This window comes from Diabrotica virgifera, chromosome 10 (genome assembly GCF_917563875.1).
Source record: "Diabrotica virgifera virgifera chromosome 10, PGI_DIABVI_V3a".
Taxonomy (NCBI): Eukaryota; Metazoa; Arthropoda; class Insecta; order Coleoptera; family Chrysomelidae; genus Diabrotica; species Diabrotica virgifera.
In genome coordinates this window covers 50,578,373-50,605,129 of record NC_065452.1, presented here as the reverse complement: position 1 = coordinate 50,605,129, position 26,757 = coordinate 50,578,373, and the positions used below count along the sequence as shown (strand labels likewise).

General features: G+C 30.8%; 1 protein-coding gene across 9 annotated transcripts in view; it reads left to right on the top strand.

The window, feature by feature from the left end:
• The window catches only part of LOC114334549 (endophilin-A), a 410,053-nt gene that overhangs the window by 116,636 nt on the left and 266,660 nt on the right, over window positions 1-26,757 (top strand). For all 9 annotated transcript variants that reach the window (XM_050663601.1, XM_050663600.1, XM_050663599.1 and 6 more), the window contains one exon: window positions 560-623. In XM_050663601.1, the coding sequence (XP_050519558.1) occupies window positions 579-623 (45 nt within the window). In that variant the 5' untranslated portion in view covers window positions 560-578. The remainder of the gene's footprint in view (window positions 1-559; window positions 624-26,757) is intronic.

Here is a 26,757-nt window from a genome sequence, read left to right as displayed (position 1 = left end):
TAAAGTTTTTCTGGGTGAAATATGAAGGTCCTAAGTGTAGTATAAATGGTTGAAAAACGTAAAATGCGAATACTTATTTTTCTATGTTTTTTCGCAATTATTGCTATTTTGCAACACGGGTGACACTTTTTAAAATTTTTAGCCAATCCTATATTGTAGAAAATTTAATTACGCAACTTTTATGTTAGTGCTACTTTTCTCGGAAGTGAATACTTTTAAAGTTATAATCAAAAAACAAAGAAAAAAATCTAATTTTTCACATTTTTTGACATTTTGATTATTTAAACAACGTTCCGGACCTTTCTGAGTGGGAGGATAACTCAATTATCATTATATGAGTTAATTCCGAGCAATTTCTGCAAACAAATATGAGTCACCTCTCAACGTCCATGTCAAAACAGATGCGCCCTGGACTATACAAATATATTATTTACAACTACTTAAAAATATTGACAATGCCGACACAGAAAAATTATTGCCTGATGATGAAATCATCTGATAAGCAAATTTTTATCTGATATGTTGCTAATTATTTAAGCATTATTTTTTTTTGTTGCAGGTAGACCAACAAATTGATAATGGCTTTTGCGGGGTTGAAAAAACAAATAAATAAAGCTAATCAGGTGAGTAAATATTTTATACCACGGTCGCAACTTCATTGTGTTCTGACAATATGCTGTAATTTTATTATTGGATGATAGCAATTATTAGTTTTAAATCCTGCTCTAATGGCTTTCATTGGTTTTACCTGTGGTTTGTTTCATGAAATTTGCATCCATTTCCATTTAATTTTATTACAATTAAAACAAAAATTGTAAAATGATCCGAATAAAATCAGTTTTAAACTTAACACTTTAATCGCAAATGACAATACACGTTTTCCATTTTTTTAATTCTACCAAAACCATATTTTTTAATAATGCTGAATTGTAATATTGTTTTTTATTTATTTTTAAGTATTTAATGTACTTTATAATTTTTTTTAAGCTGATGTACAGCTGGTTCCTAAAAAAACTGATACGACTCTTAGTAAACTTTGATCATTTTGAGCAGTGTATGATTGATCTGACATTATATTATATTTATTGTGACAGACAAATAATAAAATAAACAAACAAACAGCCATTTTTTGAGGTTGAACAGAATAAGTTATTACAAATTTTAAGATTTGGCAGTGACAGTGACAGTATGTAAATAATAAGTATTTATCCTTCAAAATACACTGCTCAATTTTCTACAAAATACGCTTTAAGAGTCGTATCAGTTTTTTTTGGAACCAGCTGCACAAGAGTGTAACATTTTTGTACCCTCATTCAAATACATATCCTATCTCGGTTAGCCCAACGTTAGGTTAAAAAAAAAACTAAATTTTATCTACTGAATAAAAACAAAGGCCTCAAGAGTTTTAATTAATCGAAATATATAACATAAAAAAATATTTTTTAAATTAATTAAAATGATTAATTAACAGAATAACAACAAATTTAAAAAACGCATAGAATATGAAGATAATATTAACAAAAAAAAAAATGGAAAAATTACAACTGAGTGACATCCCCCTTTTTTTCTAATAACATCCAAAATTCTTCTAGACATAGTTTGTACCAAATTCTGGCAAAATTCTGGTGTAAATGAATCTCATTTTGAAGATTAGTCCAGGGTAATAAGGATTTTCTCAGGACACTCAAAGATCCAGGTAGCTGACTACTTTTTTAGTTATTGTAGACCTATAGGAAGAAAACCTACCTGTTTCCTGCCTAGAGTTCGCGTCCGTTTTTTAATTGTTAACAATTTATTGCAAAAATCGCGGTTTTTTCGATTTTTTGCACCCTATTCAAAAGCTAAACAATTGACATAAAACTACAAAATTTAATTTTTTAGAACATTGAAAAACCTTCAAAATACCAATTTTTTAAAGTTAAAAAGTTAATTTGTTGCTTCACAAATTGCAAAATAAATGAAAATCGATATTTGTTAATACCTTTTACTAAATTTAACTTAGAATTTTAGGGTTTCACCCAAAGTTGGTTATTTTGGTACTTAACAAACCCTCAAAATTTGAGACCTTATCCATTAATTAGTTTAAAAGTTATTCTATTTGTTTATCCCAGAGACATTTATTTTGCTATAACATAAGACAGAAAATAATAAACATTGGACAATTCTGAGTATGCCAAACGAAAGTAGAAGACTGATAGTATCAAAATGTATTAAAAAAAGATGAAAAAATTAATCAATATAATCAAAAATCCTAATGCCAAATTTTTGAAATTTTGTGGTTTATAAACATTTAGAATAACTTGATAAATATTGTCCGTAGGAACAATCTTTTTATATATTCGGAAAGCTAGTATTTTAACACGGATTTTCATATAAAACAATTTAGCCTGGGTTCATTAGGGACAAAGTTAGCCATTTGTTTTTTTTAATTCACAGCTAATTTGTTTATAATAATTAAGGAATTTCATTGATGCCATTTTAAATAATGGGATTTGTATTTTTTGTTAAAAAATTTGCATAAACATTATATCTTCACAGCACCCTCTACGATTTTTCAAAATTGTAGTTCAAACGGTTACTAGGGGGAACCTACGAATCCACTGAGTTAAAATACCGAAAAAGCAATTTCAAACTAATACAATTTTCTTTATCTCCGGATCAACTCAATGGATTTTCATCTTTCTTTTTTAATTTGTATGTAATTTCTACGTACATTACAAATATGCAATTTGTTTATAAATTTATTAATTAACAATCAGTCTAATTTGTTTAAACAACTCTTGAAAAAATATTTTTTTACAAAAATCTATTTTTTAATCATAGTATCATTAATGATCATACAAAACGTTAAAGTTCACTTTAATAAATAAATGATTTTTATTAGATAATTATTTATTGAAGATAATTTATTTATTCAAGTATAACTTAACTTTTTCTATGATTAATAATGATAGTCTGATTAAAAACATGGATTTTTGGGGGAAAATTATTTATTCAAAAATTGTTTAAACAAATTAGATTGTCTATTAATTAATAAATGTCAAATTGCAAATAGACAAATTACATATTTGTAATATACAGAAAAATTACATACAAATTAAAAAAAGAAAGATCAAAATATATTCAGTAGATCCCGAGATATAGAAAATGATAGTAGTTTTAAGTTGCCCTTTTTAGTTTTTGAACTCGTTCATTTGCCGGCTCCCAGCTCCCCCTTCGCTTACCACGACTAGTCACCAACTGAATAACATTTTTAAAAATTCGTGTAGAATACCGACTTTTCGAATATATGCAAAATGACTTTTTCTACGGACATTATTTTTAAAGTTGTTCTAAATGTTTATAAACTACAAAATTTCAAAAATTTGGCATTACTATTTTTGACTATATTAGATAATTTTTTTATCTTTTTTTAGTACATTTTGATAGTATCACTTTTCTACTTTCATTTGACATACGCAGAATTGTCTTATCTTCGTTATTTTCTGTCTTATGTTATTGCAAAATAAAGGTCTCTGGGAAAAACAAATAGAATAACTTTTAAACTAATTAATGGATCGGTCTCAAATTTTAAGGGTTTGTTAAGTACCCCAATACACAACTTTGGGTGAAACCCTAAAGTTCTAAAGTAGTTTTAGTAAAAGTTATTAACAAATAACGATTTTCACTTATTTTGCAGTTTGCGTAGCAATAAATTAACTTTTTAACTTTCAAAAATCGGCATTTTGAAGGTTTTTCAATGTTCTAAAAAATTAAATTTTGTAGTTTTATGTCAACTGTTTAGCTTTTGAATGGGGTGCAAAAAATCGAAAAAATCGCGATTTTTGCACTAAATTGTTAATCATTAAAAAACGGACGCGAACTTTAGGCAGGAAACAGGTAGGTTTTGTTCCTATAGGTCTACAATAACTAAAAAAGTAGTCAGCTACCTGGATCTTTGAGTGTCCCGAACATGGTCTATTTCCAGCTTATTACCCTGGTCTAGATGTATTTCTTTACCTGAAGAATTACCTATTTGGAATTTCTTCTAAAGTTGGTAGCTCAGTTTCCTCCTGTTCTACTTCTATATCATCTATATCTTCAGCTCTACTTTTTCCATTAAGTAACATACCAAAGCGTTCCTGCCACCTTTTCAGTACTTCTATTCTATATTTCAAAAGAATTCCATTATAGGCCAGGGTAATAAGACAAAAATATACCCTGTTCGTGACACTTTAGCAGCCAGGGTACTGAAGCGTTTTTTCGACAAGTAATACCTATAGGAACAAATTGTAACTATTTCCTGCGTAGGATCTGGCGGCCATTTTTCTTTATAAACAATTAACTGTCAAAAATGGCATTTTTCCCTTTTTTTTCAAATCAATGGAAAACAATGAAACTTATGATTTCTTTAGTACAAATATCTTTGAGATTATGGAAAAAGCTTTAAAATGACATATTACAAAGTTTGATATACTCATTTATTGTTAATATAATTGAGAAAAAAGGTCTTGAGAAACAATTCTTTTCGCAATAACTGCTGTAAAAATTAGTGTACAGGTTTGAAATTTTTGTCAAATGAGGCTTCTTTGGTGCTTAATATGTGATAAAAATTTCAAAGCGATTCATTCAATTGTTTAAATTTTATTCGAATTGTTTATCTCAGAGAGCATTTTTTTTGCAATAACCATAAGTCAGAAAAAATGACGTTAGAACCATTCCACAGGTGTCAAATGGAAGAGCATGAGCTATATTTTCAACTTGGTTTAGAGAAAGCGAATAAAAAATGCATTTATTAGTAATAAATAATTATGCAAAAGTATGTAAATCTTCCCTTATAAACTTTTTGAATAACTTTTTCCAAAAAAATACGAGTAATGTTATTTATATCATAATTGATTAAAAATTGTAATAAATATATAATAATTTCTTATATAACAAAATAAAAAGTTTATAAGGACAGATTTACGATACTTTTGCATAATTATTTATTACTAATAAATGCATTTTTTATTCGCTTTTTTTAAACCAAGTTGAAAATATAGCTCATGCTCTTTCATTTGACACCTGCGGAATGGTTCTAACGTCATTTTTTTCTGACTTATGTTATTGCAAAAAAAATGCTCTCTGGGATAAACAATTTGAATAAAATTTAAACAATTGAATGAATCGCTTTGAAATTTTTATCACATATTAAGCACCAAAGAACCCTTATATGACAAAAATTTCAAAGCTGTACACTAATTTTTATAATAGATATTGCGAAATAAATTTTTTTTGCAATTCCGACCTTCTTTCTCAATTATATTAACAATAAATGAGTATATCAAACTTTGTAATACGTCATTTTAAAGCTTTTTCCATAATCTCGAAGATATTTGTACTAAAAAAACCACAATTTTCACTGTTTTCCATTGATTTGAAAAAAAAGGAAAAATGCCATTTTTTGACATTTAATTGTTTATAAATAAAAATGGCCGCCAGATCCTACGCAGGAAATAGTTACAATTTGCTCTTATAGGTATTACTTGTCGAAAAAACGCTTCAGTGCCCTGGCTGCTCGAGTGTCATGGAAAAAACCTTATTACCCTGGACTATTATGACCCTGACTTGGTTTGCTTGTGGCTTGAAAACTTTTCTTTTTATGTTAACTTGTTTGTAAACCTTTATATGTTCTACTTCTAGTTTTCAATTTCTTTGAACTCTTTACTGATTTGTTGCCGCTTTTTTTCTGATTTTCCTGTCTTCTCTTTAATCCAAATTCTTCATCATTGTTTCTAGTCCTTGTGTTGATCATTTTCAGATACGCGTCATTCTTCTTGATTGCCTCCCGTTTTCATTCCTGATCAAACCAGGAATCCATCGCTGCCCTTTGAGTACCTCACGCAATACTTCATCTACGGTTTATGCAGCGTGGTCTTTATAAACTCCCAATTTGTGTTAAGTTGAGTAGAATCTACTTTACGTCTTTGATGTTCTGTTGGTTACGCGCCTAAATAGTTCAATTGAACAGTTGAACTGCATCCAAATCATTCACGGAGATTGTTTAGTCACGAGTTTTTACGTCTGTTTACGCTTCTTCGATTTTGCTCTGCATTATCGTCCTTAATACTTCGTATTTTTCACCTCTCATAATGTGCCCCATATATTCCAACTTCCTGATTTTTATAGAATTTAAAACTGCGCATTGTTTTCCTAATTGTTCGAGAACTTGTCTATTTGTTTTGTCACGCATCCATGATATTTTCAGAATACGTTGGTACCACCACATTTCCAATGCTTCCAGGTTTTTAATTTTGTATTATTTGAGTGTCCAGACCTCAACCCCATACAAAAGGGTGCAGAAAACATCAAAGCATTCTTATCCGGAGCGTTATATTGATATTGCCTTCACAAACAAATTTTCTCATTGTTAAAAATTTACCGAGAAATTTCGTGTCCCGCTATTTAGGTCGAAATAAGGGACGGTAATAACGTTAACGCTAATTTGACTTTTGTGATGAAACATAAAAATAATTTATAGAATACAAATTTAATAAACTAAAAACTGTGAAATATCTTGTTTCTTGTGTTGAGAAACACGTGTGTTCTTATTTTGTCTAAAACAGACTACTTTTTGTGCTTAGGATATTAGTTATTCAGATATTTTATATTATTTTTATACTTATTATTTATATGTATGTATTTGTTTTTGGTTAAATCATTAAAATTAAAATGCGTGTCAACTTGCTCAATATCCAAATTCATTTTTCAATAAAAAAACAATTACGGTATTCCTCAACATTAATTTCTAGGTTACATTTTAATCCCAAACGTCGCGCGTCGGTTGTCATAATAACGTTAAACCCCGCCCACAACAGTTGCTATAACTCTGTTGATTCCTGTGTTGAAATAGACCGTTATCCGTTATTTACGTCTTGACACGCTATTAACGTTTGCGTTTGCGATATCTCTGTATTAAGTGGCTCATCGTTTATTATTAGGACTGATTTCGGCCAACGCTAATTATAAGATGACCGTGGCGCAGCCCATGGCGAATAAAATATGGATATCTTCAGTCAGTTAATTTTCAACTTTTACTTTCGCTGCTTGATTCCAATAGAGGTTACTAAAGTCTCTACTATCTATCTTTTTATTTAACAAAATTTCTTTGAGACGAGTATGCTGCACGCCGTCAAATGCCTTCTCAAAATCAATGAAACCGGCGTATACTTCCTTGATCATATCTAGGCATCTCTGCGAAAGAACACTCACTGCAACCAGTTCATCCCGTGTTCTCAGACCTTTCGTAATCCCATGTGTGTATTACGTATGCCTTCGTCTAGTTTGTTATGTATTCTATTGTGAATTACTTTTAAAAATAATTTCAAGACATGACTCATTAAGGTTATGGTGAGATGTTCATTGCATTCCTTTGCTTTTGCTTTTTTGAAAAGCAGTATATAAATGTCATTTGGAGCCATTTTTTTAGGTAGTATACCTGTTCCATAATGACATTCTTCTTCTTTACGTGCCATCTCCGTGACGAAGGTTGGCAATCATCATTTGCTATTCTAACTTTTGACACTACAGCCCGAAAGAGTTCAGTTGAGCTGCATCCAAACCATTCTCTGAGATTTCTCAGCCAGGACATTTTTCTCCTACCTATGCTACGCCTTCCTTGAATCTTTCCCTGCATAATTAATTTTAGGAGTTCATATCTGTCATCTGTCACCTCATGTTATATGACCCAAGTATTGAAGTTTTCTTATTTTGATGGAATCCAGTATCTCCCTACTGTTCTGTATTCTTGTTAGTACATACTTCTTCATTGGTTATTCTGTCTGTCCAGGAGATTCTCAGCATTCTTCGATATGTCCACATTTCAAATGCTTTTAATCTATTGAGACATTGTTTATTAAGAGTCCATGTCTCCACCCCATACAAAAGAACAGAAAATGCATATATCATTTTAGTACTCGCTTTCTAAGATTTAGGCTGAGGTCTCTACTACATAATATTTGTTTCATATTAGTGAATGCACTTATAGCCTTTTCTATTCTAATTCTGATTTCTTTGGTATAATCGTTTGTTTCACTAATGTTTGTCCCTAAATAGTTATAATTCTGAACTCGTTCTATCGTCTTATCATTTACGTGTAGATTGATGTTTCTAATATTTTTCTTTGATGTAATTATGAATTTTGTTTTCTTTATGTTTAGTGACAGACCAAATTCTTCATTGGTTGCAACAGCCTTATCTAAAATTTTTTGTAGATCTGTAATAGTTTCTGCTATTAGTATTGTGTCATCAGAGTATCTAATTTCACATATGGGTAGGCCATTTATTTTTATGCCTGCTACTTCATCTTCTAATGCTTTTTTGAATATTTCTTCTGAGTATGCATTAAACAGTGATGGCGACAAGACACAGCCCTGTCTAACGCCTCTTTTGATTTTTATTTTATTGGTGTTTTAAATGGCATTGAATAGATCAAAAAGAAGATCATTAGATTCAATATCCACAATTTTGAGTAATTCAATGGGAACTTCATCAGGGCCGGGAGATTGACCACTTTAGCTTGTTTAAATAATCAATACCGAACAATAAAAACTAATTGAAATAATTTTTATCCAAATTGAGGACTCAGTATCTCATTTTACAAAAGTGAACCGAAAAAGGAAAACACCGATAATTTATTTATCGTTTATGATAGGTATTCTAAATATTGTTTAGTCCGTTTGCGGAAATTACTTTGAGCAACGATACAAAATGCCTTTCAAAATAAAATTCTTGCTTGTTCTGTCTATTTTTAGTATGGAGTGGATTCCAAACAATGGACTTAAATCAGGGCCTTATCGATTTTTGTGACACTGTTCGTTTGGTAATTGTTAATGTACAATACGTGCTATGCCAGGTGAAAGATTTAGTATGACTGAACTATGATATATTTCAAGAGTTCATTTTTATTTTTTACTCCTATATTTAACGGCTAATACTTATTCATAATAGAATAATTGAAAATTATTATGGTGAAAAGAAATATGGCACAGATAATAGTTCGGTTCCACGAGGTCTCGTAACGCGACAGTTCGTAACCAGACAAATGGTGATGGACAATTCGTAACGGCGTCAGTTCGTAACGGCGACTTTTCGTAACGCTAACATTTAATTTTTTTGTAGCAAATTTAGTATTACTGAGTTTCTACAAAAATGTATTCTGCATACATTCCTCTATGTGATTGATTATTGGGGTAAAGCTCAATAGATCCGCTATAGTAACAGATAGCAATAAAAGTTAATAACAAAAATTTTAGTCACCTTTGAGTTTCACATTACAAAATTAGTTAGAATGTTACAGGGTGTTCGATAACACAGTGGCAGACCAAACTTATGTTTTTTTTAATGGAACACCCTATATTTTATTTTAAATTCGAAATCCTGTTAACTTCTTCATCACAAAAATATAAGGTTTGTTATGTTATACAGGGTATTTACAAAGTTATAACCAATTTTATATGAAAATCGTAACAAGTTCAACTCCCTGTATAAATAAAAATAAGCAAAACAGCAATGGTTTATTAATGCCATATTTTTAAACGTATTGTCAAAATTTTCAAGAATGATTCATGTTGCTAATTTTCTTTATATCAAATACAGGGTGAGTCAAAACGCAAGTACATTATTTTCTCAGTAATTTTAAATGGAACACCCTGTATTTTATATCATTATTGAAAAGTACCATTACTGTACTGTAATTTTTAGATAACATTCCCTATGTCTAAATTTATTAGTTTTCGAGATATTTTCATTTTTTTAATGGACCAGTAGCGTGGCCACCCAAATCAGCAGAATTTAATAAACTGGACTGATTATTTTTGGTGGTTACGTTAATAGTGAAGTTTATAAAATACCTCCAACAACAAGGGATGAAATGAAAAATAGAATACAAAGTGTATTTCGATGTGTTAATTTACAAATGCTTCGTAGAGTAAGTAACTCATTCAATGATCGTTTTTAGGCGTGCATAAATGTGTTAGGAAGTAATTTTGAACACCTTATGCCATTAAATATTAAAAATATTTTATTAAAAGTAGCTTCTAATTTTTCAAACATGTTTTTTTGCAACATGTATTACTGATAAATTATTTTTCGTTCTTTATTTGTTACATTGTTACATTTACATACAAAAATAGTGTTTAATTGTCTTCACAAAATGTTGTATTTTGAGTTTGTGTGTTTCTTTTGTATAATGTATTACTAATTTTCTTTCTTTATTTGTTACATTTACATGAAAAAGTAGTTTTTAATTGTTTCAAAAATGTTGCACGTTGTGGTTTTTTTTTGTAAAATGTATTACTAATAAATTATTTCTATTTCTTTATTTGCTATATTGTTACATTGATTACCGGATTGATAATCAGTAATCGTCAATTATCAATTCAGTCATGGCTTACTTAAAATTTAGATAAATTTAGACACCTAAAATAATTTGCTCTGAAAAATGAAAATATCTCGAAAACTAATAAATTTGGACATAGGGAATGTTATATAAAAATTAAAGTACGGTAATGTTACTTTTCAATAATGATATAAAATACAGGGTGTTCCATTTAAAATTACTGAGAAAATAATGTTCTTGCGTTTTGACTCACCCTGTATTTGATATAAAGAAAATTAGCAATGTCAATAATTTTTGAAAATTTTGACAATAAATAAAAAAATATGGTATTAATAAACCATTGCTGTTGTGCTTATTTTTATTTATACAGGGAGTTGAACTTGTTACGATTTTCATACAAAATTGGTTATAACTTTGTAAATACCCTGTATAATATAACAAACCTTTATATTTTTGTGATGGAGATGTTAACAGAATTTCTAATATGAAATAAAATATAGGGTGTTCCATTTAAAAAAAAAAAACATATTGACCACAATTTTTGTTATTAACTTTTATTGATCTACATATTACTATAGCGGATCTATTGAGCTTTACCCCACTAATCAATCAGCCTGTAGAGATGGACTCGAGCCGAGCTCTAGAGAGAAGCTCGGCGTGAACTTCGAGCTGCAAGTTGAGCTCGTGGCTCCTGTTGGCTCGGCTCGAATAATTCGAGCCTAGCTGAGCTTCAAAAAATAATAACGTGTTTTAGATTTTTTTAAAAGGCTTGTAGTTTAGGAAATATCCAATTTATTCCATACTTTACGGACACACTGTATATTGAAAATGCATATTTGTAGTCTAAATAACTTATTCTCAAACAAAATTATCAGCTGTAGCAGAAATAAATGAATTAGAAAAAGTATTAGAGCTAAAATATTGACAAGCTCGTTAAGGAAAGCTCGGCTCGTTTAGAATTCAGCTCGGCTCTGCCCGAAAAAGATTTGATTCGGCTCGAAGATTGGCTCACAAACCGGCTTGAGCTCGAAGCTCGGGTCGTCAAACAAGCCGAGCCTCAAGCCAAGCCAAGCCGAGCTAAGCTCGAGCTTGTGACCACCCCTTTTTCTTTACTAATAGTATAGATACTTTTTTTAAGACTACTTCATTTTAAATATATTTCACATATATTTTTGCATATATTCTTGTTAATATGACAACTAAAGAATTCTTTTTTAAATTTTTTATCTTGAATTATCATTTTAAATTAGTAAAATTAAGTATGAATAAAACAAATAGAAACAGTTTAATAATAATGTATTTACTAAATGTTAATTAAATAAACATAATTTCAATTTTAACTGTAATTAATTTTCACAAAAATAACAGAATAATTCAATTTTCAATATGTATAGTTACGAATTGTCGCCATTAAGAACTGTCATCGTTACGAATTGTCCGTTACCATTTGTGGGGTTACGAACTGTCGCGTTACGAGATGTCTTGTCATGAATAAGGTAAGGAGTCCATTAACGTAAATTTTATATTCAAAATTTTGTTTGTTCCTTGCTTGTATTAGGACTTTAGTTTTGTCTACGTTGACAGCTAGCCCTATTTCTTTTTTTCTTCTCATTTAATTCATTTTATTTTTTTTTCAAGTTCAACATAAAGTTCTGTGATATCTTTTGCGGTTTTCCCATCAAGTTTACATCATCTGCGTACATTACAATCTGCTTAGACCTATTAAACAGTAAATTTGTTGGGTTTACGTACATGTGAATTTGTATTTGAATTTATACTAAATTTACAATCAAGATGCAGTAGAAATAAACAAACCAAGACACGTTAAATGCTACTAGGAGAACTCCCGAATCATAATTTACAATGTATAAACTTTGGAAATCATGATTTGGGATTTACAATGTATATACATTGTAAATTATGATTTGGGAGTGCTCCTACACTAAATTTAAAATCAAGATGCAGTAGAAATAAACAAACCAAGACACGTTAAGTACTACTAGTAGCACTCCCAAATCATAATTTACAATGTACATATTTATCGTGTATATATGTACAATATACAATGTACATTGTACATATTTACAATGTACAATTACATCTCAAATCATGATTTCCAAAGTTTATACATTGTAAATTATGATGCGGAAGTGCTCCTAGTAGCATTTACCGTATCTTGCTTTGTTTATTTCTACTGCATCTTGATTGTAAATTTAGTACAGTTATTTCTCTAACATTACTTGTCGAGAGTATATATATATATATATATAAGACTAGATATATAGTTGTAAATTTAGTATAGTTATTTCTCTAACATTACTTGTCGAGAGTAGATATATAAGTGAATCATGTAGACGGTATTTTTAAATACCAAATAATTATAGAAACTTAAAATCAAATTATGTAATGGTTTAATACATCTGCAAACAATTTTGTTTTTTACTATTTTAACTGTTTTTAATTTATAATATTCGCATAAACTCCGTCCATTGCGTTATGTTCATTTATCACAATGATATTAACAATGACAATGCAGAAATTTGGTATATTTAGAAAGTTCCGCTATCATCAGAAACTAGTAGAATTAATGAAATTACCCAGGTCAGATATAATCGATAACACGGCCCAACCAAATAAAAAAAATGGTGCTATATGTACCTAAAATTTTAATAAAAGGTGAAATAAGGCAATAAGTCGAACCCGCTTATTAGAATACCGGTTTTAGGAATATCCCGGTTTAAGGAATAGAAATTTGAGGTCCCGAAATGTTTCCATTTGTTCATTAATAAATTAATCCGTTTAAAAGAATACATTTTATCAAAGGCATTAAAATACTACCGCTTAATAGAATATTTTTCAGGTAAACGGATAACTTTTTATGTAACATACTCCTAAAAAATAAGTTATGTCTGGTTTCGACACTTCTCCTACAAGTCTACATGTTTTTCAATATTCCAGTTGTTTTTACGTCAACGTCAAATTTTTTGACAAGTAACCATAGAGCTATGTTTGAATTTTTATTAATTAAATGCGAAACTACAATTTTATTTTTATTTAGATTATGAATCAAACCCAAAAAATAAACCCAAACAATAGTAGTATGATTGAGTAGGTATTTTCAATACCTGTCAAACGAGATATCACTTGTCATAAGGTCCCGTTTAAAATTATCGGTGAAGTGGCTCTGTAACGTCTTCTGTCACTATTACTGTTACTATTACGTCTCCTGTTATGACTATTTCAGAAGCCCACGTCCGTTTATTTCCTGCGTCCAAATTTCACGATTATTATAATATAATAATAGTAATTATTATATACATGTAAATGTAAGTATAACCAAAAGTTATCCGAGCCTTCTACAATTCATCCTTAGTCTCGGCATCCGTATGGCTTGCAAATTGTAGAAGCCTCGGAGGTGTAACCAGAGAAGGTTCCCATTGTTTTCATTCTGGTGGGATGTAGAGTAGCATTATGTTGCTTTATATGCCATTAGAGTGAAAACTTATACTTTTGATAGCAGTTGCCGCTAGGGCATCTATGCCATTTCGTTCGTTGCGATCCGTGACTGCACGCCGGGGTTTGTTTTGGTAGGATCAGGAAGAGCAGCATATGTGCCTCCTGATGAGAGACTAATAAGTTTCGAAACCGGTAGAGGTGCTTGCGGCACTCTCTGATTGGACTGGAATATCGCGCGGCTGTAGTTTCGTGTTGCAACGACATTGAAAATGGTTATTCATTTTTGATTTACTTTACTCTGTTTGGAGTACAAAGGGAACTATTCTCGTTGGAACTTTACCGCGCTGAGCAGATGGGACGTGAATTATATATTGTAAAATTCCCTCATCTTCCTTAGTCTCGGCATCCGTATGGCTTGCAAATTGTAGAAGCCTCGGAGGTGTAACCAGAGAAGGTTCCCATTGTTTTCATTCTGGTGGGATGTAGAGTAGCATTATGTTGCTTTATATGCCATTAGAGTGAAAACTTAGACTTTTGATAGCAGTTGCCGCTAGGGCATCTATGCCATTTCGTTCGTTGCGATCCGTGACTGCACGCCGGGGTTTGTTTTGGTTGGATCAGGGAGAGCAGCATATGTGCCTCCTGATGAGAGACTAATAAGTTTCTAAACCGGTAGAGGTGCTTGCGGCACTCTCTGATTGGACTGGAATATCGCGCGGCTGTAGTTTCGTGTTGCAACGACATTGAAAATGGCTATTCATTTTTGATTTACTTTACTCTGTTTGGAGTACAAAGGGAACTATTCTCGTTGGAACTTTACCGCGCTGAGCAGATGGGACGTGAATTATATATTGTAAAATTCCCTCATCTTCCTTAGTCTCGGCATCCGTATGGCTTGCAAATTTTAGAAGCCTCGGAGGTGTAACCAGAGAAGGTTCCCATTGTTTTCATTCTGGTGGGATTTAGAGTAGCATTATGTTGCTTTATATGCCATTAGAGTGAAAACTTAGACTTTTAATAGCAGTTGCCGCTAGGGCATCTATGCCATTTCGTTCGTTGCGATCCGTGACTGCACGCCGGGCTTTGTTTTGGTTGGATCAGGGAGAGCAGCATATGTGCCTCCTGATGAGAGACTAATAAGTTTCGAAACCGGTAGAGGTGCTTGCGGCACTCTCTGATTGGACTGGAATATCGCGCGGCTGTAGTTTCGTGTTGCAACGACATTGAAAATGGTTATTCATTTTTGTAAGTATAACCGTTCATGAAATAAAATTTGTGTTACCCAAAGAGCCATGGAACGCGCAATGTTAGGCATTTCTCGTAGGGATCGAATTACGAACAAGGAAATCAGACGAAGAAAAGGAGTGACAGATGTCATAGAAAGAAATTTGTTTTTGATCTTACCCAGTCGTTCCTCTTTTTATCTGACAATCGTATACCTAACATTGCTGTTTCCATTGGTCTTTCTGTTGTGGTTAGTTTATTCATATTTGCCTTGGTTAGAGTCCAGGTTTAACATCCATATGCCATGATATGAAGGATGCACTGGTTGAACACTTTGCTCCTCAAATATTGAGGTATTTTGCGGTTCTTAAGTATCCAACTAAGTTGTCCAAATCCTGCCCAAGCTAGTCTTGCTCTCCTAGTAATTTCCGCACTTTGGTTCTCTTTAAAAAGTTTCAGGATTTGGACTAGGTAGATATATTCCTGGACTTTTTCTATCTCACTGCCATTTATAGTTATTCGTTTGGGGTCATCTCTGTTTGTCATTATTTTTCTTTTTTTTTTTTCATTATTTTTGTTTTCTCATGTTCATTTTTAGTTCATTCACCCTACCGTCCTTAAAATATTTCTTTTATTTAGACTCGTTTATGGTTATTTTCCAGCACACTTGCATAAAATTGATATTCCCAACGCTAGTTTATGTACTTGTGACAACGAATCAACTGGGGATTTAAATCAGATTTTCTTCGAGTGCTCTCTCAATACCCAATTTCACTTCTATATCAAGAACTAATCAATAACAAGTTTCCATTACCTCTAAATATATAACATCATTCTCTCCTGGTTTCCTTAGATAAATCGGTATTTGATTATATTATTGATTTCACAAGAAACATAAAAGTAGTTATATATTTATAGAAAGTTATATCATTCAGTTTATAATGTTATCACTTTGGCTGTTAATTATGTTAGTGTTGTGCTTAATAGGTTAATTCTTCTGTAGTTTTCGGGATCTGATTTGTCTTTTCTTCTCTTTTTGAAGAGAGTATTAGGATGCTTGATTTCCATTCTTGTGGTATTTTGTTTTGTTCAATTATTTTTTCAATAGTTTTAATTCTAAATTGGTCCTCCGTAATTTAGTGAGTTCCTTTGGTTTCTGTCCTCTCGTGGTGATTTTCTATTTTTACCGTTACCTCTTCTTCATTTGTCGTCACTTCTGTTGGTGGTTCATTATCGCCACCTTTAGAAAATACGGATCGAAAGTGGTCTGCCCATGTTTCCTTCTGAATGTGTCTCGTTTTTATTAGTTAGTTCTTTCTCTTTCTATTTGTGTTCTGTAGAAGTCGTACTCGGTTCGTTTTGAGAAGCTTTCTAAGTTTTATTTTTCTGATTAAAGTATTTGTTTCATTTTAGACCAGGGCGCATCTGTAAAAATATTAGTACATTTGGACGTTGAGAGGTGACTCAAATTTTTTTGCAGAAATTGCTTGGAAATAAATCAAATAATAATATTTGAGTTATCCTCCCTCTCAAAAAGGTCCCGAACATTGTTTAAATAATCAAAATGTCAAAAAATTAAGAAAAAATTCGATTTTTTTCTTCGTTTTTTGATTATAACTTTAAAAGTTGCACTGAGATAAAAGTTGCGTGATTAAATTTCCTACAATATCGAATTGGTTAAAAATTTAAAAAATAGTCACCCTTGTTGCAAAATAGCAATAATTGCGAAAAAACCATACAAAAACAAGTATTCGCATTTTACGTTTTTCAACCCTGTATGCTAAACTTAGGACCTTCATATTTCATCCAGAAAAACTTTATGATACAGTACAACAATACTGTAAATTTCATTAAGATCGGTTTAATAGATTTTGCAAAATAAATTTTGCAATCCACCTTTCGCAAAAAAAATTCATTTTTTCAAAATGTTGCAGGACTGAAAATAAAGCAGATAGCAAGTTGAAATTTTTTTTACGTATAGAAGTGTATCTACTGTACCTTTCATTTGAAATTTTGCAAAATTAAAATTAATTAACACCACGGTGTCAGGAGTTTTTTTAAATAAACATTAATTATTGGTGCTACGCGCAGTACAGCGGATAGTTTGCTCTGATTGGGCATTCCAATGACCTTTGATAATGATTGATACATTTTAATTTTTATTACATTTCGATATAAATAAATAAGTTTGTTTATTGCAAAATAAAAACACATACTTTGTCATTTGAAATAACACTTTTATTAGCAAGAACTTTCTTTGTTCATATATTTTAACTTAGATAATAAAAGTTTATTATTTTTAAACATATGCAATTGTTTAAACAATATTTCACAAACAATAATAAAATTAGTTTGATTTTTGTGAAATTAAAATATTAAAATACAACAAAATATAGAGTAAGAAAATAATATATTAGATAAAGATTGGAAGAAATTTTGGTGGAAATCAACTTGTGTGAATCAAACACCGCTGTCCTGCGCGTAGCACCAAAAATTAATGTTTATTTAAAAAATTTCCTCACGCCGTGGTAATTAATCGATTTTAAGTTTGCAAATTGCAAATGAAAGGTACAGTACACTTCTATAAGCAAAAAAAAATTCAACTTGCTATCTGCTTTATTTTCAGTCCTGCAACATTTTGAAAAAATGAATTTTTTTTGCGAAAGCTGGATTGCAAAATCTATTAAACCGATCTTAATGAAATTTACAGTATTATTTTACTGTATCATAAAGTTTTCCTGGGTGAAATATGAAGGACCTAAGTCTAGCATAAATGGTTGAAAAACGTAAAATGCGAATACTTGTTTTTGTATGGTTTTTTCGCAATTATTGCTATTTTGCAACTAGGATAACTATTTTTTTAATTTTTAACCAATTCTATATTGTAGGAAATTCAATTACGCAACTTTTATGTCAGTACAACTTTGCTCGGAAATGAATACTTTTAAAGTTATAATCAAAAAACGAAGAAAAACGTCGAATTTTTCCTTCATTTTTTTACATTTTGATTATTTAAACAATGTTCCGGACCTTGTTGAGACGGAGGATAACTCAAATATTATTATTTGATTTATTTTCAAGCAATTTCTGCAAAAAAATTTGAGTCACCTCTCAACGTCCATCTCAAAACAGATGCGTCCTGGACTATTTCGGATTCGTTTATAGTCGTTGTATGCCTTTTGTGCTTGTTGTGTTCTTTATTTAAAAAAGGTTCTCTCTATCCTCTCTATCTTGCCTACTAATTTTCTCTTTCATATTTTAATCTTCTTTTCTGAATCTGTTTTCCCAGAGAACACTTCGTTGATTTTTGTTGAGTCCGCTTTAGATTTTAATATGTTTAGCGCTCTCCACTTCTAGATGCTATGGATTCTGCTCTAGATTTCTCTGGATTCGTCATTTCTATTATTGATGTTTACCACCAGGTCAGTACATAGTTTCTCGTTTGAGCGGTTATATACTATTAATTTCTCATCCATACCGTTTCGCAGAACTATAAGTATGTATTTACAAATAGTCCAGGGTAATAAGGTTTTTTCCATGACACTCGAGCAGCCAGGGTACTGAAGCGTTTTTTCGACAGATAATACCTATAAGAGCAATTTGTAACTATTTCCTGCGTAGGTTCTGGCGGCCATTTTTATTTATAAACAATTAAGTGTAAAAAATGGCATTTTTCCCTTTTTTTTCAAATCAATGGAAAACAGTGAAACTTATGGTTTTTTTAGTACAAATATCTTTGAGATTATGGAAAAAGCTTTAAAATGGCGTATTACAAAGTTTGATATACTCATTTATTGTTAATATAATTTCGAAAAAAGGTCGGAATTGCAAAATAAAATTAATTTCGCAATATCTATTGTAGAAATTAGTGTACAGCTTTGAAATTTTTGTCATATAATGGTTCTTTGGTGCTTAATATGTGATAAAAATTTCAAAGCGATTCATTCAATTGTTTAAATTTTATTCAAATTGTTCATCCCAGAGAGCATTTTTTTTGCAATAACATAAGTCAGAAAAAAATGACGTTAGAACCATTCCACATGTGTCAAATGAAAGAGCATGAGTTATAATTTCAACTTGGTTTAAAAAAAGCGAATAAAAATGCATTTATTAGTAATAAATGGTATTAGTAATAATTGGTTTTTGGAATGGAAAATTAAAGTCAATGAAGGAAAATCTATTCATGTTACATTTACAACACTAAGAGGAACTTGTCCTCCTGTAACTTTAAACAATCACCAATTACCATCAGCCAACGAGGTAAAATATCTTGGTGTTCATTTGGACAGAAGTCTCACATGGAGGAAACATATCTGGACCAAGAGAAAGCAACTAGGTCTCCAATTCAGAAATATGTATTGGTTAATGGGCCGTTCATCAAGACTATCTCTGGATAATAAATTGCTGCTCTATAAGGCAATACTTATGCCAATCTGGACATATGGGTTGGAACTATGGGGCACAGCCAGTCACTCCAACATCGAAGTCATCCAACCCTTCCAATCAAAAACCCTCAGAACCATCACTAATGCACCTTGGTACATCAACAACAGAATTATTCATCGAGACCTTAAAATGGATATGGTACAAGAAGTCATCACAAAATGTAGCGCTGCATACATTTCCAAGTTGGAAGGTCATGAAAACCAGTTTGCACTTAACCTCCTAGACAATTCCCAAGAACAGCGTAGGTTAAAGAGGTTCAAACCACTGGACTTACCATTTAGAGTAAACTTTTAAACTAATTAGTTAGTAGTTATAAAATGTACTTATTTTCTACAAAACTTTATAAAAATTGTACTTTGATTTTACCAGTGGGTAAAATATTTCTTGTCCTTAGTCAATGTCATTACTTTTGTAATTTATTTGTTGTAAACGTTTATTGTTGACACTCAACAGATTGCTAAATACTTTTAAATTAAATAAAAAATTAGTAATAAATAATTATGCAAAAGTATCGTAAATCTTTCCTTATAAACTTTTTATTTTGTTATATGTAAAAGAAAATTATATATATTTATTACAATTTTTTATCAATTATGATGTAGGTAGATTACTTGGTAGTTATGCACTTAAAACAGGGTAAAAAGGTTAATTTTTTTGGAAAAAGTTAGTCAAAAAGTTTATAATGATTTACTATACTTTCGCATAATTATTTATTACTAATAAATTCATTTTTTATTCGCTTTTTCTAAACCAAGTTGAAAATATAGCTCATGCTCTTCCATTTGACACCTGTGGAATGGTTCTAACTTCATTTTTTCTGACTTATGTTATTGCAAAAAAATGCTCTCTGAAATAAACAATTAGAATAAAATTTAAACAATTAAATTAATCGCTTTGAAATTTTTATAACATATTAAGCACCAAAGAACCCTCATTTGACAAGAATTTCAAACCTGTACACTAATTTTTACAACAGTTATTGCGAAAATATTTTTTTTGCAATTCCGACCTTTTTTCGCAATTATATAAGTATATCAAACTTTGTAATACGTCATTTTAAAGCTTTTTCCATAATCTCAAAGATATTTGTACTAAAAAAATCATAAGTTTTACTGTTTTACATTGATTTGAAAAAAAAGGGAAATATGGCATTTTTGACAGTTAATTGTTTATAAATAAAAATGGCCGCCCGATACTACGAAGGAAATAGTTACAATTTGTTCCTATACGTATTATTTGTCGAAAAAACGCTTCAGTACCCTGGCTGCTGAAGTGTCACGGACAGGGTATATTTTTGTCTCATTACCCTGGTCTAAAAATCCATAAGGAAAAGAAATAATTTTTCCTGTAGCTGGCTGTATACCATCAATCACAAAAATTTAATGAAAAATCCTTTGTAAAGGTATAACATCTATTAAAATCCCTTTAAGGGCTACATCACACAACGTTTTCGATATTTAAAATATCATCATCAGTGTTTAGTAGAACTGGTTGATCACAAACTGAGCCACCAAAGAAATACCAGGGTATGAGCGCTTTAATTGCTATAAAAATTTCTATATACATATTAGCATATTTGCTTAAAATTCCATAGGATGGATAACATTTCAAAAGAATGAGGCCCTTGGACACAGACACAGAATGACTCCTCCATTACGTGGGTTGCTAAACAGGTAGATATGTCTTTACACGAAGACTGTTAGATGACATCTCTAGTAGTCTTCAGTCTGTCTTAAATACGCTAATATAACAAATTATTATACCATTTATTTAAAGGGTCATACCCTAATATTTCTTTGGTGGCTCAGCTTCCGATCAACCAGTTCTAAACACTGATAATGATATTTTTAAATATCGAAAACGTTGTGTGATGTAGCCCTTAAAAGGATTTTAATAAATTGTATACCTTTTACAAAGGATCTTTCATTAAATTTTTAAAAATTTACTTTTTGTGTCAATGATTTTTTCTAGATCATTTAAAAAAATGGCGAATGCTGTGTTAGATTATGGTGGAGGAGTAGGTACAATAAATGACGATATTGTTAACCTTGAATAGATTATTAATTTGTTGTAACTGTAGCTAGTTTGTAATAAACAAAATATTAATTAAAAAATTAAATATTATGTGTTAAGTAATTATATCAGTGGTGTGGCAAACATGACTTACGTAAGTCATAATAGCACTATGAACTTTATGAATGTTTTAAATTGCAGCTGGAAATTCGTTGATACATTTTCAAATCATAATACTACTTAGTTTTGGAAACTATTATACTACTTTATTATTCGTTCCGGAAGAAATTGAGCTCTAGCAGAAAGTAAAAAAAATACAATTTTTAAATATAGAAAAATGGGCACCAGTGTTGAAAAATACATAAAAAATTAAAAAAGTATATCATAACTAGTACATAGAGGCTCCAACAACTCATTTAAATATTGGACGTTTTCCAAATCGATGTTTTCTCTATTTGGCATCGCAAATGATCACGTAGAATACAGTATACAATAGATTTTGCGTCATTTTCCAGGGCCAGCATCGGTCTTTTCCTAAAATTGTCATTTCTACTCCACTACATTATTTGTCTTTATAAAGTTTCAGAATAATTGTTCTTCCGTCATTTTAGATTCAACCCTGGGACCGAACGGTCGATACAGGTAAAGGTTATATTAAAGATGTTGTCCGTAGTTTCATCATAGTAACCATTAACTAAGTTGTGTTCAGGGTTGCGATATTATAACTGAAGTTATAATGGTTTAATGTAGAAGTTTTTTGTTTTAAATAAAATCTGCATACAGAGTCGGTATTTTCTTACCGATGGTATGGGCCTTTAATAAGAGCAACAAAGATACATGTATTTATTATACATTTAAAACGGGTTAGAAGATGTGGGACGGCCGAACGTGGCGGAACTAGGAAGGGTCACCAAAAAATTTCGGGTCGTAGGTAATGGCTTTGTCAGACAGTGTTGCCAAAGTTGGAAATTATCAAAAGAAAATATTAAAATAGAAAAAATAATATGTTTAACTTTTTGTAAACAGATATAATAAACAAATTATTTAAAAGAAAAAAACTTAAGTAAAAAAATATTGTTTTCGCCAATTTTAAAAAATGTGAAAACGTTGAATTATATTTCAACGTTTATTTTTTTATTAGTTTTTTCTTTTAAATAATTTGGTTAGTACCTACACTATTTGTTAACAAAAATTAATATAATATGTTTTCTACTTTAATTATGCAAGTTTTTCTGTCCCAGAGACTTTGTAAACACAACTTTTCCGTCATAAGATCAGACAGAAGGACAAATGAGGTGTAAGAGTGAAAGCTCTTAACCCAAGGATGTTATTAAAGTGAGAAACTTGATCGCACTTCCGGTTTGAGCGTTAAAATTGGAAGTACTATTTTAAAGTCGCCGAAATAGTACAAGCGACATATTATTCGACGCGCCGTAGCAAGATGCTTCCGGTATTATTCAAGTCGGTCCGTCCGACAAAAAAATAGAATGACAAATTATGTGTCGAATGAGAGCTTATAACCCAAAGATGGCATTAGAAGTAAGAAATTTGACCTCGGACTTCCGTTTATAGAGTTACAACCGGGAGTACGGTTTTAATGACGCCGAATTAATACAAGCAATGTATTATTTAACACGCTTTAGCAAGACGAAAACAAATGTATTGTACTATTTCGGTGATTTTAAAACAGTACTTCCGGTTGCAACTGATACCATCTTTGGGTTATAAGATCTAATTTGATACCTTGTATTCGTATTGCTAAAGCGCATCGAATAATATGTCGCTTGTACTATTTCGGCGGCTTTAAAACACTACTTCCAGTTTCAACTCTGCAACCGGAAGTGTGAAGTCCAATTTCTCAGCTTTAATACCATCCTTAATTCGACACCTCATACTTACTACGTGGCGTTACAACCCTTCGTGGGTTTTAGCCCACTCGACAGCATGCCTTCACTCTTCTCTGTCTTAGACAATATCTGTCCAGTTCTCCACGCCCGTAGCTTTCAGGTCTCCTGCTATATTATCTCGCTACCGGAGTTGAGTGTTTTAATAACGTAGGAGTTATATTCGATAGACGGACAGACTTGCACAAAGCCGGAAAAATATAGTGGTTTTCGTCTTGCTAAAGCGCGTCCAATAATAAGTCGTTTATAATATTTATTGGGCGACTTTAAAATAGTACTTCAAGTTTCAACTCTAAAACTGGAAGTGCAAGGTCAAATTTCTCACCTTAATAAGATCGTTGGGTAATGAGCTTTCATTCGACAGCTCATTTGTCCTGTCTTATCTAATGACGGAAAAGTTGTGTTTACAAAGTCTCTGAGAGAGACAGACATGCGTAATTATCCATCAAAAGTAGAAAAAAAATAATACAGTGATGAGAGCGCTAATAACCGGCAAAATAACGCAAAAGATGGAAAACTTAATACGTTGTGAAATAAAAAGAGATGAAACTAGTAGATGTGTAAAATTATCGATAGGAACCTATAAGTTTACATTACATCAGGCACATAGTTTCCCTCCTTTAGACGTCTGTGACAGAAAACATTTAGAATTTTATAAAATTCTCCTGTCACGGTTAGATTTGTTATACTCCTCAGATATGTCTAAAGGTGCGAAACTATGTAATGTTATGTAAATTTATAGGTTCCTATCGATAATTTTACATCTCTATTAGTTTCATCTCTTTTTATTTCACAACGTATTATGCTTTCCATCTTTTGCGTTATTTTGCCGGTTCTTAATAGCGCACTCATTACTGTACCTATATTATTTTTTGTGAACAAATAAGTACATCTACTAAACAAATTATTTAAAAGAAAAATATAAGTAAAAAAATAAACGTTGAATTTTAATTCAACGTTTTCACATTTTTTTAAAATGGGTGAAAACAATATTTTGTTATTTTTAAATAATTTGTTTATTATATCTGTTTACAAAAAGTTAACTATATTATTTTTTCTACTTTAATATTTTCTTTTGATAATTTCCAAATTCGGCAACGCTATCTGACAAAGCCATACCTACAACGCGAAATTTTTTGGTGACCCTTCCTACTTCGGCCGCCCAATATCTTCCAACCCGTTTTAAATGTATAATAAACGCATGTCTCTTTGTTGCTCTTATTAAAGGCGCATACCATCGATAAGAAAATACCGACTCTGTATAGTCTAAGATACGATATAAGGTCGATTTGCACCGATCCGTTTAATGGATAAAAATTATTGGATATGTAATTTAGCATGTTAACAATTACAAAAAACAAGGGTTGCCCGATCTAATCTTGTTTTAACTATAATTAATTAATAATTAAAAAATTAATTTTTTTATAAATTAAAAAAAAATTTGTCGACCCGGGCAGATACTATTTCAGATTTTTTAGGTCATTCTAAACAAAAAAGGTCTTTCGTAATTTTTCTCTAAAGTTGATCCTTTTCTAGTTACAATTTAAAACTGAAAAAAGAACGAAAGATGACGATTTTCAATGCTCAAAAACATGAGTATAAAATATCATTTTTGAAATTACGAAGTACCTAAATTTAAGTTCAAACCTTATTCTATCAGTTCTTGATAAGTCTTTTGGACTTATTTCATTCTGAAACATTGTTTTTTAGTTGTTAATGCCCGTCTCCGTATAAGAAACCTTCATTAACAATTAAAAAAATATGTTTTAGAATAAAACGTGGCTAAAATTCTTATCGAGGCCTGATAGAAAAAGCTTTTAACTTGAATTTATGTACTTGATGATTACAAAAATGATATTTTTTACTTGTGTTTTTGAGCCTTGAAAATTGTCATCTTTCGTTCTTTTTTCAGTTTTAAATTGTTTAGAAAACGATCATCTTTAGAGAAAAATTACAAAAGATCTTTTTTGTTTAGAATGATCCAAAAAATCTGAAATAATATCTGCCCGGGTCGAATTTTTTAATTCATAAAAAAAATGTCATTTTGTAATTATTAATTAATTATAGTTAGAACAAGATTGGATCGGGCAACCCTTGTTTTTTGTAATTGTTAATATGTTAAATTACATATCCAATAATTTTTATCCATTACACAGATCGGTGCAAATCGACCTTATATCGGATCCTCTACTAATAAGTCACTAGCAGCTTCTTTAATTGCTAATAAGAAAAATAGGTGCATGTCATGATTTTTCCTTGCTCTATAAATATTTTTAACTCTGAAAATGTTATTTTAAAAGAAACACCATGTAATAAGTATTAGTTATAATAATTAAACATGTGCATTTATAAAAACGGAAGGGTCCACGACGACTTTTAGGGGTGTCACTAGTTATAAAAAGTGGAATAACGTATCCCACGTAAATAATAGGTATTGGGGTAACCCAATTATATGTATGAAATATTAATAATTGTATCGGAACAGAAAGAGGTCAGCGGCATATTTGACAGGCAGTGGTTTATGTATAAATTGTTTATTTAAACATTGGGTTTATATATTTGTTTGTATATTATGAATGAAAATACACGTTTGTGGTGATTCGAACGTAAATTGAATATTCATAAAATGCTTGTAATAACGATTATCTACCCATTTTTTAAACGCTTTTTTAAACGCTTTTCTTTACTTCAATAGTTTGCATCAAATCTTTAGACGTTAATTTGACTGACTTTTCTTCAATGCAAATGAATGAAAATTTGCAGACATATGCATTCGCGGGAACAATACACGAATAGTCAATAAAAAAATTTTTATGTTTATTAATTGTTTAAATTAAAAACGATTTTAATGGAAAATGCTTAAATTCTCTTGTTTTTTACAATGTAGAAACTTGAAACTTTTACGGATTGTAGCTAATGATATGAACTATACATAATTTCACTTTTTACGTTAATTGTTTACGTTATGCTTCATAAATAAACAATAAAGTTTCAAATTTTGAACGCTCATATATTTGTTTTTATATAAATCGGCGTTTATTAGTGTCAAATTTCAATACGATACGAAACAAAACTTCAACCAAAACTCGAATTCAAAAAATTCGTGTTTTTATCGTAGTCTTAGAAAAACCACCGATAGAGACGTTTTGTGCTACAATTAACATTAGAATTCGTTTTGTCGTAATAATTATTTAAACGCTTTTCTTTAGTTCAATCGTTTGGGTCAAATCTTTGGACGTTAATTTGACTGCCTTTTCTTCAATGCAAATGACTAAAAATTTGCAGACATATACCGGGTGTCCACTTATATTTTCTCCCATTTTAACTGCCTATAACTTGTAAACGGCTAAAGAT